Source organism: Marmota marmota, unplaced genomic scaffold, assembly GCF_001458135.2.
Source record: "Marmota marmota marmota unplaced genomic scaffold, marMar, whole genome shotgun sequence".
In the NCBI taxonomy this organism is placed as follows: Eukaryota; Metazoa; Chordata; class Mammalia; order Rodentia; family Sciuridae; genus Marmota; species Marmota marmota.
Genome location: NW_025999869.1, coordinates 6,646,845 through 6,661,074, shown reverse-complemented (window position 1 = coordinate 6,661,074; position 14,230 = coordinate 6,646,845). Strand labels below are relative to the sequence as shown.

General features: G+C 46.2%; 1 protein-coding gene across 20 annotated transcripts in view; it reads left to right on the top strand.

Annotated features, from left to right (window-relative positions):
- Positions 1 to 14,230, top strand: part of Tenm2 (teneurin transmembrane protein 2) — a 1,198,434-nt gene that overhangs the window by 1,073,639 nt on the left and 110,565 nt on the right. For 15 of the 20 annotated variants that reach the window (XM_048815904.1, XM_048815889.1, XM_048815855.1 and 12 more), the window contains 2 exons: positions 5,476 to 5,676; positions 7,370 to 7,582. In XM_048815904.1, coding sequence (XP_048671861.1) covers positions 5,476 to 5,676; positions 7,370 to 7,582 — 414 coding nt within the window. The remainder of the gene's footprint in view (positions 1 to 5,475; positions 5,677 to 7,369; positions 7,583 to 14,230) is intronic. The other 5 variants (XM_048815861.1, XM_048815848.1, XM_048815867.1 and 2 more) reach the window with 2 other exon arrangements.

Genomic DNA, 14,230 nt, shown 5'->3' with positions numbered 1-14,230 from the left:
GTGAGTGGCGGGGCCCAGGGCAGCGGTGGGGTGACACAAAGCCTGACCCTTGACCAAGGAGCCCAGGCTCCCTATTTTGCAAAAAAAGCCTTAGCATTTTAAAAGAAAAAAAAAAACTTAAAAGCTTTGAGCAACTTCTTTAGCTGTAGAACTGAAAAGGCTTATGGAGATGGTTCTAGAAGGAAAATCTTGTTTTACCCTCCTCTACAGGCAGTAGCTCCTTCATTTTTCTCTTAAATTGCCCTTTGTCTTCTAGTTTCCTGTCCTCCTCCTCCTCCTCCTCCTCTTCCTTCTTCTTTTTGCTTTTTCTTCCTTTACCTCCTCTTATCTTCTTCCCTCTTTTATTTTATTTGAAGTCTCCTGAATTGGGAATTACTAAAGCTATCCAGAGAATTCCTGCGTCCCCCCCACCCCCGCCTTCCTCAAAGCTGATTTTTGGGGTTTGCCATTGTCATTTGTTCTTGGTAATCTAAAGTCCATATTCTTCTGGGTAAATATTTCAACAAAAATTAATATCAGGTAGAAAGCAGGCTGGTTCGAAAGGCTACCAGTATCCAGGTCATTCAGAGACACCATGTGGGGCAGATTACTCCACTTACCCACAATCACACAGAGATAGAGGGGAGAGGCTGTGTGGCAAGAGGGCTGGGATCTGATGAATTCCTAATAGCTCACGATCACATACGTTTAAAGGCCTCCAGCCCTCCTGGGGAGAAATCAGGGATGTCATAAACTGAAGCTGATCAGAAAAAACACAGTCCAAGATCAGGCTTGGAGATCAGAAGAGGGGGAAATGGGGAGAGAGCATGGGAACGGGTTAGAATTTAGAAATCAGCTCTAACTAGTCCTAATGACTCTGGTTGGGTCTTTCAGGAGAGTTCTTCCAGTGCCAAGGTGATGAGACCAAGTCTTGGCGCCAATGAGGCAGGAAGCTCAGCTGCCTACACCCTTCTCTGTATTTGCCCTTCTCGAACATGGTCTCTAATTGCCTACCTATTGCTTCTCCCAAATAAAGAATTAACCACACTGGGTAGGAAGGTAAAAACTTAGGTTCTCTCCCCGCCTTATCGTCTCCCCAGCCTTTGAATTGGGTCAGTTGTCTCCCAGCTGATATCCTTCTGCTAAGTCCATCCCCTAGGGAAGTGGCACTGTGCATTCAAACAGCCCTCTTTTGCCTTCACTGTGTTTTGCAAACACAGTGTCAACTCACCCATCAAACCAAAAGACAATCCAGAGCCACCCCTGTTCCACATGAGGTGGCTTGAGATGACCACCCAGGATGTCCGCCCCAAAAAATCCTGTTGGTTGCAATCTTCCCTGATTCTTTGAGCTTCTATAGGATGAGCTTATAATGAGGGCTTGCAGGATTCTGTGGTTCGTTAGGCCAGTGGGTCCACTCTTCCATCCATTAGTGTATGGCTTGCCTGCATGCTATACAACATACACCACCATGGCAGCCTCACCACACAGTAGGGACTGTGCCTGATCTTTAGATAGGCCCACACTTGTGAAAGCCCCCATTTCACAATTTTGAGAACTGTGGCTGCCAAGAGCTCCCAGGGCACGGTTCTCCTAAGATTTCTCCACACATTAGCAGCCAGGTCCTTACCAGGGCCCCAGAGCCTGACTCCCAGGACTTTCCTCTCTCGATTTCTCTATTTATTTCCTCCGCTATTACAAAGGGTAACCTCCCCGTGTTTGTATCATAAAACCAAATTGGGAGCCTGGGTGGAGAAAATACTGATTTAATAACCCTGCTTGAAAGGTGAAAGTTCTTAAAGATAAATGGATTGTAGGAGGCGAAGCTGCATTCTCTGAAAACATGGGACAAGCCAACAATGTGCCGAGAAAGGTCACAGCGACCTTCTGCATACATCATTGGTAGGAGAGAGTTGGAGCAATAACACTGCCGTCTTAGGGTTTTTCTCTCCAGGAAAGATTGCGCACATCTGTATGAGTGGAATATCAAGTGGTTCTTCAACTTCCTCACTCTCCAGCCAGCCTTATTTAAATGTTCAGAGCGAATTAAGCACCCAACAAAACAAGTAAGCCACGTGGAACCTTATGAAACTGTGAAATTTCCCCTATTGATTTCTGCTACCCAGAAAGAATGAGCCGAGGTGATTCATATGCTGTTTTCAAAATAGGAAATGGAATCAGAAAGTCGGGATCAGCACTTTTTCTTCCATTTAGCTTTTTATTCCTAATATTCATCATAGTCATAACGTTCAAACAATTTACCTGAAATGGCCAAGGCAACAAAATCAATAGTTGCCATCCTCCACTCCTGCTGCATAAACACGGTTGTGCTATTAACAAATTTGCACAAGAAAATAAAAGGACGTGTTGGGTGACGTCTGGGGGAGTGGGCAGGTGATGAGAGAGGAATTGACATATTAGTTGAAGTCAGCCATGTTCCCATGTCAGTTTCATGGTTGAGTCATTTTTCAATGACATTTAACTTCATAAATGTAATTCATGGTTCTTCAGGGGGTTATAGTACATATTGTTTGTAAAACTCCTTGACCTCCTTTTTCATCCTTAGGGATAGAAATTGCATTCATAACCCTTTTTTGCCAAACCCACAGAGAACCCAAGACTAAATGAGTTCTAATGATTTCAGCTGCCAGGGGGCTGGCGTCTCGAGGCACAGGGTACTTAGCTAGTTGAAGGCTACTACCCTGCTTTTAAGTGTAGCACTGTCTCTATTTATAAGGCTTCGTGAAATGCCATAGTCCCTTCTGCCTGCTAAAGACTCTAAGGACGTGGCCACAAGACCATCTTATGAAATTGGAACTAAATTTAAAATTCACAGTGAAACTGCTTCTCTTCAAGTTTGAATTTAGTTATTCCATCAGCTACTGTAATTATATAGCACTAAGGGCATATTTACTGGTATCGCTGACCAGAGAAAGGGTTAGCTCATATTTCTAGATACTATAAATGGTTCTTTTGATGACATTCTAGTACTGGGCTAATAAATCTCAGTGGATTTTCCTGCTTTCTTCATACCATAATTCAGCATAGAAAAGAGAGAGCTAATTTATCTGGAAGAAAAATACCTCTCTCGCTCTCTCGCTCTCTCTCTCTCTGCCTCTCTCTCTCGCTCTCTCTCTCATTCTGTCTTTGGTATATTCCTTTTTATTATTTTATCTTTTAAGAAAAAGATTATGATATATTTTTTGAGAGTTTCTAACTGTTGGTATCCTACCAAACATTTTAAATGGCTAATTATAGGCTGAGAGGAATTTTTGAGGCAAAAACGCACACGATATTTTTGTGTATATTTTGACTTTGTATTGTCAGATATAGGAACCATGTAAAGAAAAACTGGAATTGGGGGATTTCCTTTATGAGAAAAATATGAACACCAGTGGTGCTGAATGAATGAGCTCATGTTTTGCAGATCCCGAAATACAAACTATTTCTAAAAGCAAAAAAGGGCACCATTTCTCTTGCTAATCCGCCCTTCACACTGGAAGTTGGTCCTGCCGGTGAGGAGAGCTCACAGCAAACTCTGCAGTGATAGTGGGTTGAACACGTGCTGCTCTCTGAACTGCGCCAGGCATGAGACCCCACAGGTGCTGCCCAGCTCCCTTGTAAGATCTTCTGTGTTTCCACCTGTCCACTCACCATTACATGCAGGCGCGTTCCACCACCCTCAGTAGAGCAGATTAGAAAGCATCGGCAGGGTTTATATCGTCAGGAGTTATATTTCCCAAGACAGTGAATTCAACTCCAAAGTGATTGTTAACAAGATTAAGTAACATCATCATAAGCATCTCCAACTAACAATAAATCCCTGAAATTCACCTTTCTGGGAAGAAAAGTCATTGTTTTTCCCAAGGCCCAAACAGTTTGGAACTAACATCCACTAATACTATCTCCCTGAAAATATCCAAAGGGGACCCTGAGAAACATCTCTTAATACTGAAAATTACTATTTTTGCTCAAGAGAAGGGGGCTCATTGGAAGCTTCATGAACTGTTGTGATTTTTAATAAATCCAAACTCCTCAAGTCTGACATCCCCCAGGACTATCTATTTAGATTGTGGCATGGGGAATTTAAATAATGTCATATTTAGAGTCCAGGTATTCTCAATATTAAAACACACCGTAAATTTTGTGCTAAATGAGAAAGAAAAGACAACCACGATGAGCAATGTCACAATCTACCCTACAAGAAGCTGGATCCCGCGGGTCGTCATCCCGATGTAATGGTGAATTATTTGCATATTTCAATCTTGGCGTTGGGCAAGGAGGAAAAACAAAATCTTCTCTGAGTGTTTGAACCACAAGGTGGCACACACACATTCAGCGAGCTCCACAATACCTGAGGAAAAGAACTTAAAGTGGTCTCAGGCTGGCTGGGCCTCCTGGGCGATGGCAGACGCATTGCTTTGATCTAGGCCAACAGGCCTGATTTCAAAGCTGTTAAAGTCACAGTTGTGTAAGTCTTAGTCAAATAAGGTGATGAGCCTTCCCCGTGTCTCTGATCCACAAGGTAGCATCTGAGCCCCCTCTACAGCACAGCTCCTCATCCAACCCCCATGTTGTGCAGATCTTTCTCCTCCAACCACCGAGACATCTTGTCCTAGGAATACCTAAGGATGCTGTCCTGCCTGGACAAAGCCTTCAAGCCCGGTGGAGGCCCACAGCTTGGATCACATGCTCCTGCCAAAGCCCTGTCCTCAAGAATTGGCCTGAGTGGGTTTCTGGGCAATCTCCTTTCAAGTGACCTCCTGGATGTCTAGCCATGCTAACTATTAGGAGGGGCAAAGAATAGACCAGGAAACTGGCAAGAATGGCAGTGTTTAGAATCTGACGCTTTTCTTGTTCGACTAGCTAGCTGGTGGAGGGCTAGTGCCCCCACCAAAAAAACCTCTCTTTCCAGTCCACCCATGATTCCTGGTAGGAGGGCCACCCTATCTGGATCCATTCCACGCCAGCTCCGCCTCTCTGCCCGCCCCTTCACTAACCCTTCAGCATGTGTGTGCCCCAAGAATCTAATTATAGACTCAACCTAAGTGAAGCCTAAGATGGAAAGTGACTCATTTATGAGTTTCATGGGTTTTCTTTTGAGTCTTGTGTTCCCTTTGGAGCCAAAGGTTAGTGAGGTTGGAGGGAGCCCTCTCCTTTCCCGGCTTAGCAAGAGGAGTGTTGCATTTGGCCAAACGGGCAGAGAAATTGGGAGCATGCTCATTTCCAGGTCAGCACAGTCAGGGTATGAAGGTTTGTGAAGACAAGATTCCAAAGGTTGAATGACACACCTCGGAACTTACAGGAGTCTCCCTAATTCTTTGTTCTCTTGCATCTTCTCCAAATTGGAGATTTGGTCTTTTGACATATAAAAAAGCCTTTTATTTTCATGAGTGCTCTTCAAGGCCCTGTGGGTGTTACCTGGACTGCTCCATTTGCCCCATGGCCCATCCCCCATGAGTGATGAGTACTTTTCCTTTGTTTTTTTCTTCTCAGTGGATTGCCTGGATCCCACCTGCTCCAGCCACGGGGTCTGTGTGAATGGAGAGTGCCTTTGCAGCCCTGGCTGGGGCGGTCTCAACTGTGAGCTGGCAAGGGTTCAGTGCCCAGACCAGTGCAGTGGCCACGGCACGTACCTCCCCGACTCAGGCCTCTGCAGCTGCGATCCCAACTGGATGGGTCCCGACTGCTCCGTTGGTAAGCCAAAAGGTTTTCTCCATGGTCTCCCAACGCTCGTGCCCAAGGTGCCGTCCCGTGCCCAGACGGATGGCCCTCTCCTCTTCACACTAGCTGGGGATGGAGGGACTTGGGCCAATCATACAGTGCCGTTCTCACTCCTCTCCTTAGCGACGGAGTTTGTGGTCTTTGAGAAACAATGAGAAAAACACCGCGCTGGTTCTAGGGCCTGGTAGGTTCCCTCACCAAGAGTGGATGAGGGGCCCGGGAGGGATGCTTCCATTTGCATTATAGACTTGTGTACACTCCCTAAAGGAACCAGAGAACAAAACAACAATTCAGCCCCAGACAAACCGAATAGAACGTCCTATAAAACAGAAGAGAGGCTCCCTCGGGGTGCTGTGTGAACACATTAGAGAGCTCCATAATACTCCGGTGACGGGAAAATAATGAAGTTGCGCTGTACACTTTATTTTCCTAAAATTAAGAGTACACATCTTACCTCCCAAGTGACCTTAGAGAGGGAACAGTTCAACAGTTCACGCCGGCCCCAGCCTCCCTGAGAAAGGCTGGGTTCACACGGATGAGCCCCCCCCCCCCATCCAGGGAGCCATCGTCTTGTCGCCCCTTCCTCTGGGTAGAGAGACAGCTGTCAGATTGCCATGGCAATCAGGAGAGGAAGATGTGTGAGGCGTTCTCCACAATGGGAAAGAAATGAATATTTCATTCCAAAAAGGAAAAGGAAAAAAAAAGGGAGAGTCAGTTCAAAATGGGCTATTTTGGGATGTGTTCTCAGACCCCTCGACTCTGGCTTCTTTGAGCTCTCTGCAGAGGATGGGGGAGGCGAGAGTCCTAGACGCAAGGCCCAGCTCTGCCACAGACACGCTGTGTGACTTTGCGTGAGTCACCGACCGCCCCTGGTCTGTCCCCCCTCCCCTGGCATGACGAGCCACACCCCCCCCCCAGTAGACTGTTGTAAGGATGGATGTCTGGCACGTGCTTGTCCTCGCGTGAGAGGTCTGGAACACCAGAGAGTGCATATCTGTCTGTCTGTCTCCTTCCCAACCACAAAAGACTTTGAGCTCCTTCGAGAAAGAGGCTGTTTAAGTGCAGCATGGTTATGGCGGTCAGCATTGCCGCCAGGTGCCGTGGGGAATGCAGGGGTCTGCGGTCATCGTAGGGATGGAGCAGAAGGGTCCCCGACAGGTCACAGGGGCCTGGGCAGTTCAAGGGAAGAAAAGGTCCATCTGGCTAGGGAGTCAGGATCTACCAGACCCCTTTTCAGGTGTGTACCTCTGGCTAGCTTTGCCAAGCTGAACCCTCTGGCCTCCTCTAGGGACACTCTCCATCTCCAGAAGAGAACTGTCACCCACCAGTACCTAACCCTCCCAGAGGACTTGGTAAGATGAACTTGTAAGCCCCACTCCCAGAGTTCCTCATTCACGTGGTCCAACCTGGGCACAAGAGTTTGCATTTCTAATAGATTCCCAGGTGATGGGGATGCTGCTGGTCCAGGGACCACACTTTGAGAACCACTACTCTAGACTACTCCTAACAGTGATTGATCCCCAGCCAGCGGACACACAAGCTTCCCAAGGTGTCATAGCTGCTGGGCCTCAGGGCCTGCTCTGGGGGCCCAGATGTATGTGGTCTGGCTTCCCTGAAGGGTTTCGCCAGCTGCTGTGTTGAGCTGTAATCATTGTTTTTCTTCCAGAAGTGTGCTCAGTAGACTGTGGTACTCACGGCGTCTGCATCGGGGGAGCCTGCCGCTGTGAAGAGGGCTGGACAGGCGCAGCTTGTGACCAGCGCGTGTGCCACCCCCGCTGCATTGAGCACGGGACCTGTAAAGATGGCAAATGTGAATGCCGAGAGGGCTGGAATGGTGAACACTGCACCATTGGTAGGCAAACGGCAGGCACCGAAACAGGCACATATTGCTTTATTTTCATAAATCGTAGATCTATAGTGACGGTCGTGCATTGCAACTGGCTGTTCCCTCAGGGACATGAGTGCTCTCCCACATTCCTGCTGCCTCTCCAAATCTCCACGGGGACAGAGAAAGGGAAAAGCAGGGTCCCTCACTGGAAAAGGCTTTTCCTTCTTTCAAAGATCCCAGGTTGGGAATAAAGGGACCAGTCCAGATTTAAAAAAAAAAAAAAAAAATCCCAATTCCCTATCTTGGGGAGGGAGAAATGCACACGCATGGGAAATGGTCAGCGCCTGGAGACTGCAAGCATCCCAAATCACTGTGGTCTGCAAGTCTTGCCTTTCCAAATGGTCTCCCAGCTGGCTGGATCCCTGGATCATTGCTGGCTGGCAACAATGTGAACACACTTACTTTAGACAGGCTAGATGCTGGCAGGACTTTCAGGTCCCCTGGTAACCAAGGGGCCCCATCAGGGATATGGGCATCCTCTTGCCATGCAGGGCTGCGTGGTGGGGCTCCTGGCCTCCCATCAGCACCCCCACCAGCAAATGTCTCCTCCACTGGTCCCATTTCACTCTTTGGCCAGATCCTTACATGTAAGTTTCTTGACCAAGAATATTTTTTAAAGGTCAGGTTCTTTAGCAAGAAGTAGTAGTTTCGAAGTTTCTTCATTTTTAGTTTTGTTTGTTTTTTGCCATGATTGTGGTTTTAGGAGGTCACTACTGGTTTGAATGTAGCTAAGTCTCCCTTTAGGAGAAGCCTCTGCTTTATGGCTCTCCACATCTCTCAGACAGTTAGGATGATAAAGCTGTGAACCTGAATGTCATTTTACCTCTATTTTTTACTATTGTTGTTTAATTAGGTCAGTCCTACAATCCATTTCATGCCAAGTGGCTAATCCACTTACCTGTGTGGAAACTCTTGGGGAAGTTTTCAATCAACTAGTGTTAGCCCCTTGACATTACTTTTGATTCCAACCATCAAGTTTGGACCCTCCCCTCTATCCTCGCCCAGAACTCCCTGCAGAGCTTGGTCTACCTAGAGAGAGACCCAGGGGGAGGCACTTGCCCAGCGCTGACTGATAAGATCAGACTCAGTTTCCCATGCTGTTCATTCGGGTGGTGAAGCAGAGATAAAGTGAATTGACTCTGCATTTGATTTCCCCCAGTTCCATCTAATTGGACGTCCGAGGGGCAGCGTGCCAATCAGGCCCACGACCATAGCACTGGGACCCTGCTGGGACAGTCTGTTGGCAGTGAATTGTTTTTGCAATCTCTCAATGACGCTCCAGGCCCTGCTTCCCCTGCAGCCTCTCTCATCTTCAGTCCCCTGCAGAGGGACAATTCACAGGACTTTCAGGGAGGGATGCATAGTCCAAGACCAAGAGAGCTCTGACAATAGCTGGCACTCCTCAGGGGTGTTCTTCTTGATGTGCTTTTGCATGTGCAGTGATTTAAATAAAGACCTTTCCTCACCCCCATCTCCCCACTGGCCTCTATCCCCCCCCCGCCCACTCCAAAGCTCTTGCCAATCCACAACCTTGAGGTAGCGAATCCTACTTTCTCCCCATTCATACAATCCAACATCTCATCCCTTTGGTCTCCTGTCACCACATCTGGGAGTTCAGGGGACAGCAGGGTTAGTGTCCCCACAGTGATTCCTGATGGCTCTCCCCTACCTATAACCCATCCTTACCCTGCAAATGGTTCACAAGAGGGGAGTCCAGATGGATTAGGGCAGGGGTGGGCCAACCGCAGCCTGGAAGCCAAACCTGTCCTGATGCCTCTTCTCCTATGGCTCATAAGCTAAGAATTGTTTTTACATATTTGAGGGGTTGACAAATCCAAGAAAAAATATTTCATGATGCGACAGTTCTGTGAAACTCAAATGTCAGTGTCCATAAGCAAAGTGTTGGTAGAGGACCACCACGCCCACCTGCTGGCATCCTGTCAGCCTGGTACTTCAGTTTGGCACCCTTTCCGTGGCCCACCAAGCCAGTTGTCGTCTGGCCCTTTGCAGAAAAAGAGCTGAGCCCTGAATGAGGACAGCTCAAGTGCAGATGGACAGAAGGGAGACGAGGGAGGCAGGTTAGAAGGGGCACCAGCGGAGGCTTGAAGGCTGTCAGGGGCGAGAGAAAGAGAGAAGGTGCAGAGGCCACAGAGTGCAGCGGCGTGAAGAAAACAGATGAGGGGAGGTGTCTCTGGGGCCTTTGAAAATGAGATGGGCAGGTGACAGCTTTGGTGTCAGTGGATAAGGGCGAGGATGTGGCCAGCAGGAGAATGCAGGAGCTTCATGGAGCCAGCCCTGGGGGAGAGGAGTATTAGAAAAAGGTGTTTCTGTGACTTGAAGTGTTAGGCTCAAGTTTCACATCTCTGAGAGCTGACATACAGGAGTTCCTGAGGGACACAGAGAACGTGCAAATTTATGTCACGTGAAGCTCTCAAAATGAAGAGGGTGCTGGTGTGGGGAAGTCCCGTGTGCCAAATTCAGATGTCCTGTGGCTTTAGAGTTTGTGCTACCTAAGTTTTAAAGATCTAGATCCCCAGAGCCTTCCTTGTGAGAAGTTAGGGCTCGGTGGCTCTATCAGTCAGTCATGTGTCATCTCCTCCTGCTTTTGTTCGCTCAAGATTTTGCAAAAAGAAAAGCCAAATATCCCTTGGTTGGGAGACTTGCTATTGGGAAGCGAGAGAGATGTTTGTAGGCGCATAATTGCTTCTTATGCTTTTCAACCTCTGGCCCCAGAGCTGTTTCGGGGAGTTTAGTCTCTTAGTTGGAACAGACACTCCTGTCATTTCATTTAAAGTAAATGCCACAATTTACAAGCTCAGAATCAGCCTCCTCCTCAGGGATACTGACAGAGAGGAAAGGGAGGCTCTTTGGTCCTTTCCAAGCAGAGCCTCAAATGCTATGTTTTGAAAATAGAAAATAAATAAGAATGAAATGGCACATAGTCAGTAAATAATGCATCGGGAAGTTTGGGGAGAGGCAGAATGAGGAGTGGTTAGTGTTGGGTACGTAGGTTGTCTGGGGCCTATTTTCAAAAGGTCACAGTGAGGTGGTTTTCTTGAGGTCACTGCAAATAATCCACTGAACAATTCACGTTAGAATTGGTGGATCACATTTATTATATTGAAGGAAGCAAGAGAATAGGTAGGGAAGAAAGGGAGGAGCCCAAAGCATGGACTTCTAAAACTCCATCAAGTTGAAGTACCAGGATCTAGCCATGTCTGGTCAAGTGCGTTGCCGAAACTTGCAACCAAATTACTTATCTATGGGAATTTAGTACATTTTGCCACAGACTTTCATATAAGGTATGATATTTCAGTGTTGACTGTCAGAGCTAACTTAACAGCTCACTTGATTCTACCAAGCAATGATTCTTGTGTTATCTCATTTGAACAAGTTCAATAAAGGTATGGCTAAAATCTACAGAATTGCATGGATAAGATATATACTTTGAATCCCAATTGACCACGATCTCCATGTATATCGTTGGAATATATTATTTGGATTAGGTCCCATTTACTCCTATAAGTAAGGCAAGATGCACATTGTGTGGTCAGAATAGGTTTACTCTTTAAACATGGCCTTACCATGGGTTGTTCCTATCACCTGCCACCTGCCTATGACCTGCCATCACCCTTTATTAAAGTTAAGGATTTAACATAAAAAAGTCATCCGTTGGCTATAGCACCAGAGCATGAAGGAACGAACCATAGAATTCTTATTAGGTCAGAATCCCTAGGAACCGCAGTAGACTCAGGCAGGCATCTCTTTTATTATAAATAGATGTAGCAGATGCTAACGTATTTTGCCAACAGAGTGGTCAGGCGAAATACAAGGGAGAAGTCAACCTTTGTATTAGCAGGGAATAGAGAAGGGAAGTTAAATGCTACTGGTGCTCTGTTGTGATTATGTGCTGAACACAGGCTGTCGGGACATCTGCTCTCTGTAATGCACACTGACACACCCACAGGCCAGATCAACCATCGCTGGCTCCTTCCGAACCTGGGTGAACTGTTTGGTATGTGGGCAGTGAGCAGTGTCTGTCACCGTTATTCCAACTTGTGTATTTTGCCTGCGTGGTCCTGACCTCTGATCACGTCTCAGAATCGTGACAACTTGATTCCTAGGGCCACGTGGGGCTGAGTGACCTGAGCAGGTGCCACAAGTCGGAACAGTTTTCTTTTCCCTCTATTGCACCGGGCCCTTCTATTTTTCCTCTTTAATTGGTTGGGGAAAGAAATAGGTTCTTGTGATGTTAATAAGGAAAATGAATCTTTACCCAAGGTAAAACCAGCCGTGCGGCAATCTGATGCGCTGATTAAGTGATTGTCATCAAAAGTAGACAGGGTCACAGTCCAAGAGGGAGAGCACTTCAGAACAATAGGGACCAGGTTGGGAAGGAAACGGCTGTTCAAATTAACCAGCTCCAGACCGAGGACAGCTGCCACTGCATCTCATTCCAGTTTCATTCCAAGTTATGGAAATGTTTTTTTTCTTGTAGCTATTGTCCTTGAACATTTGAGATTTCGCGACTCTACAGTGAGATCAAGTTGACATGAAATTAGCCTCTGTGGAGCCATGTCTGGAGAAGCAGCTCATTCTCTGATTGGTTAATTAACCTGTTCCTCCAGGGGCCTTTTTTTTTTTTTAAGTGAAAACCTGAAGTGATAGCCCTTCCCTGTTAAAGATTCCAGACAAACTTTGAGCACAATGATTTTGGGGTTTTATTTCTTCCCACAATTTGGTCAAAATGTGAGCCTTCTGAGGGCAGGTCGAGAATCCCATGTGCCAGAAATTCTCTTTCAGTCTGGATCAGATAGTCTGTTCAAGGGTTCCTGTCCAAACCCAGAACAAAGACTGAAAGGTAGAAGTTACCGGAATGCATTTTCACATCACTGTGAAAAAAATAAAACAAGATGACAGGAAATAACGACTTTGTAGGTAATGAGATTCTCGTCAACGGAAGTGTTGGCTCTCTTGTTCCGGATATTGAAGAGGAATATTTTAGTATCAGCTGAAAAATAGACAGACACAAACCTCCCCCTAACTTTATGACTTGACCATTCTGTAGTTTAAAAAGGAGCATTTGGGGAATTGCTTCCTATCTGAGTTAGTAATTTTGTTCATGAAATGCGTTCCCATCAAAAAAATTAAGGAGGGGAGGGTTCTCAACATTTCAGATCAGTGGGGAGACAACAACTGAGATCATCCTCTGTACTACCCCCTTAAAGTTTCCAGAGGAACTGGTCACAGACAAGCTTGTAGCCCTCAGTGACAGGGCCACCTCCTGAGAGTATGGATGCATCACTTAATGATGGAGGTGCATCCCAAGAAACACGTTTTTAGATGAACATCAAGAGTGTACTTACCCAAACCTGTGTGGTCTAGGTCAGTCACTACATGTGGCCTCTGGTGACATCAAGAGATGCAGGAGACACAAGATTCATGAGGCTGCTGCTGGTGAAACAGATAACTATTTTACAGTGAACATGGTTTTTATAGGTTGGAGTACTCTCTGAAACAATGATAAAAAGCGTAATGTAGTAAGCATGTCAACACAGTTGTTTATTATCATAACCTGGCACTGTGCCCTATCTGCCCATCATTGCAGGTGCCCTATTTTGTACAGCTGGCAGCACACTAGGTTTATTGTACCAGCATCAGCACAAACACAGGAGTGATCTGTAGTGCTACAGGTTATGGCTACAGTGCCACCAAGATGATACGGATCTTTAAACTCCATTAAACTCATCCAGGACCACCACCACATATGTGGTTTCTTGTTGACCCAAAGCTTCATTATGTAACTTGATATAAAATACAAAAGCAAAGAGCCAAACGTGGTTTGGAACTCTTAGAACATAGACCCGTGGACGGAAATTAGCATAAGGAAGATTCCAGACTCAAATAAAGGAAAGCATGTTAAGAATGAGATCTGTTGAAAAAGATGGGACGAGGTGCCCTGGTATATGGTGGGTGCTCAGCCCTGGAGCTTTTGCAGAGATTTAGCATCCTTTCCCATCCTTGCTTCTCAGATCTTACAATGTGCACTAAATAATTTACATTAAAGGAGAAGGGAAGACAGAAGGGGGCCATGGTGGGCGGATCTGGTAGATATTTGTGATGGACAGCTTTTACATCATTCAGCATCTGATTCCCTATAGAGTCTTATAAAAATAGATTGGCCAGCGGAGGGGGACACCAGGGTTCTGAGCTTGACTGCCACACTCTATCTGCCCTGGAGCAAATCACCTCGCCTCCCTAACCTCGATTCCCTCATGTGGCGAATGAGGAGGTTGGACCACATAATTGCTTTCTAGGGCATGAGACACGAGCAAGAGAGAGATGCTTTTCGTTGGTGTACAAATATACCTTATTGAATAGTTATATAGTGCTCTTCAAAGTGAGTATTAAGAAAAAAACCTATAACTAGCACATCAAACTCATGATTATATAGGTGTTATTGCTTAGGGATGTGGTGGAAGTGGGTAGCATTATTAGGCCTGGGTAAATTTAAAGAAAAATATTAAGTAAATAACACTGCAGATATTGCAAATATCACAAATGCACTATGTGATTGACTGAATTTAGAACACACTTGGATGAGATGGTCTCTGAGGACCTGTCCATTTCCAGGGTTTT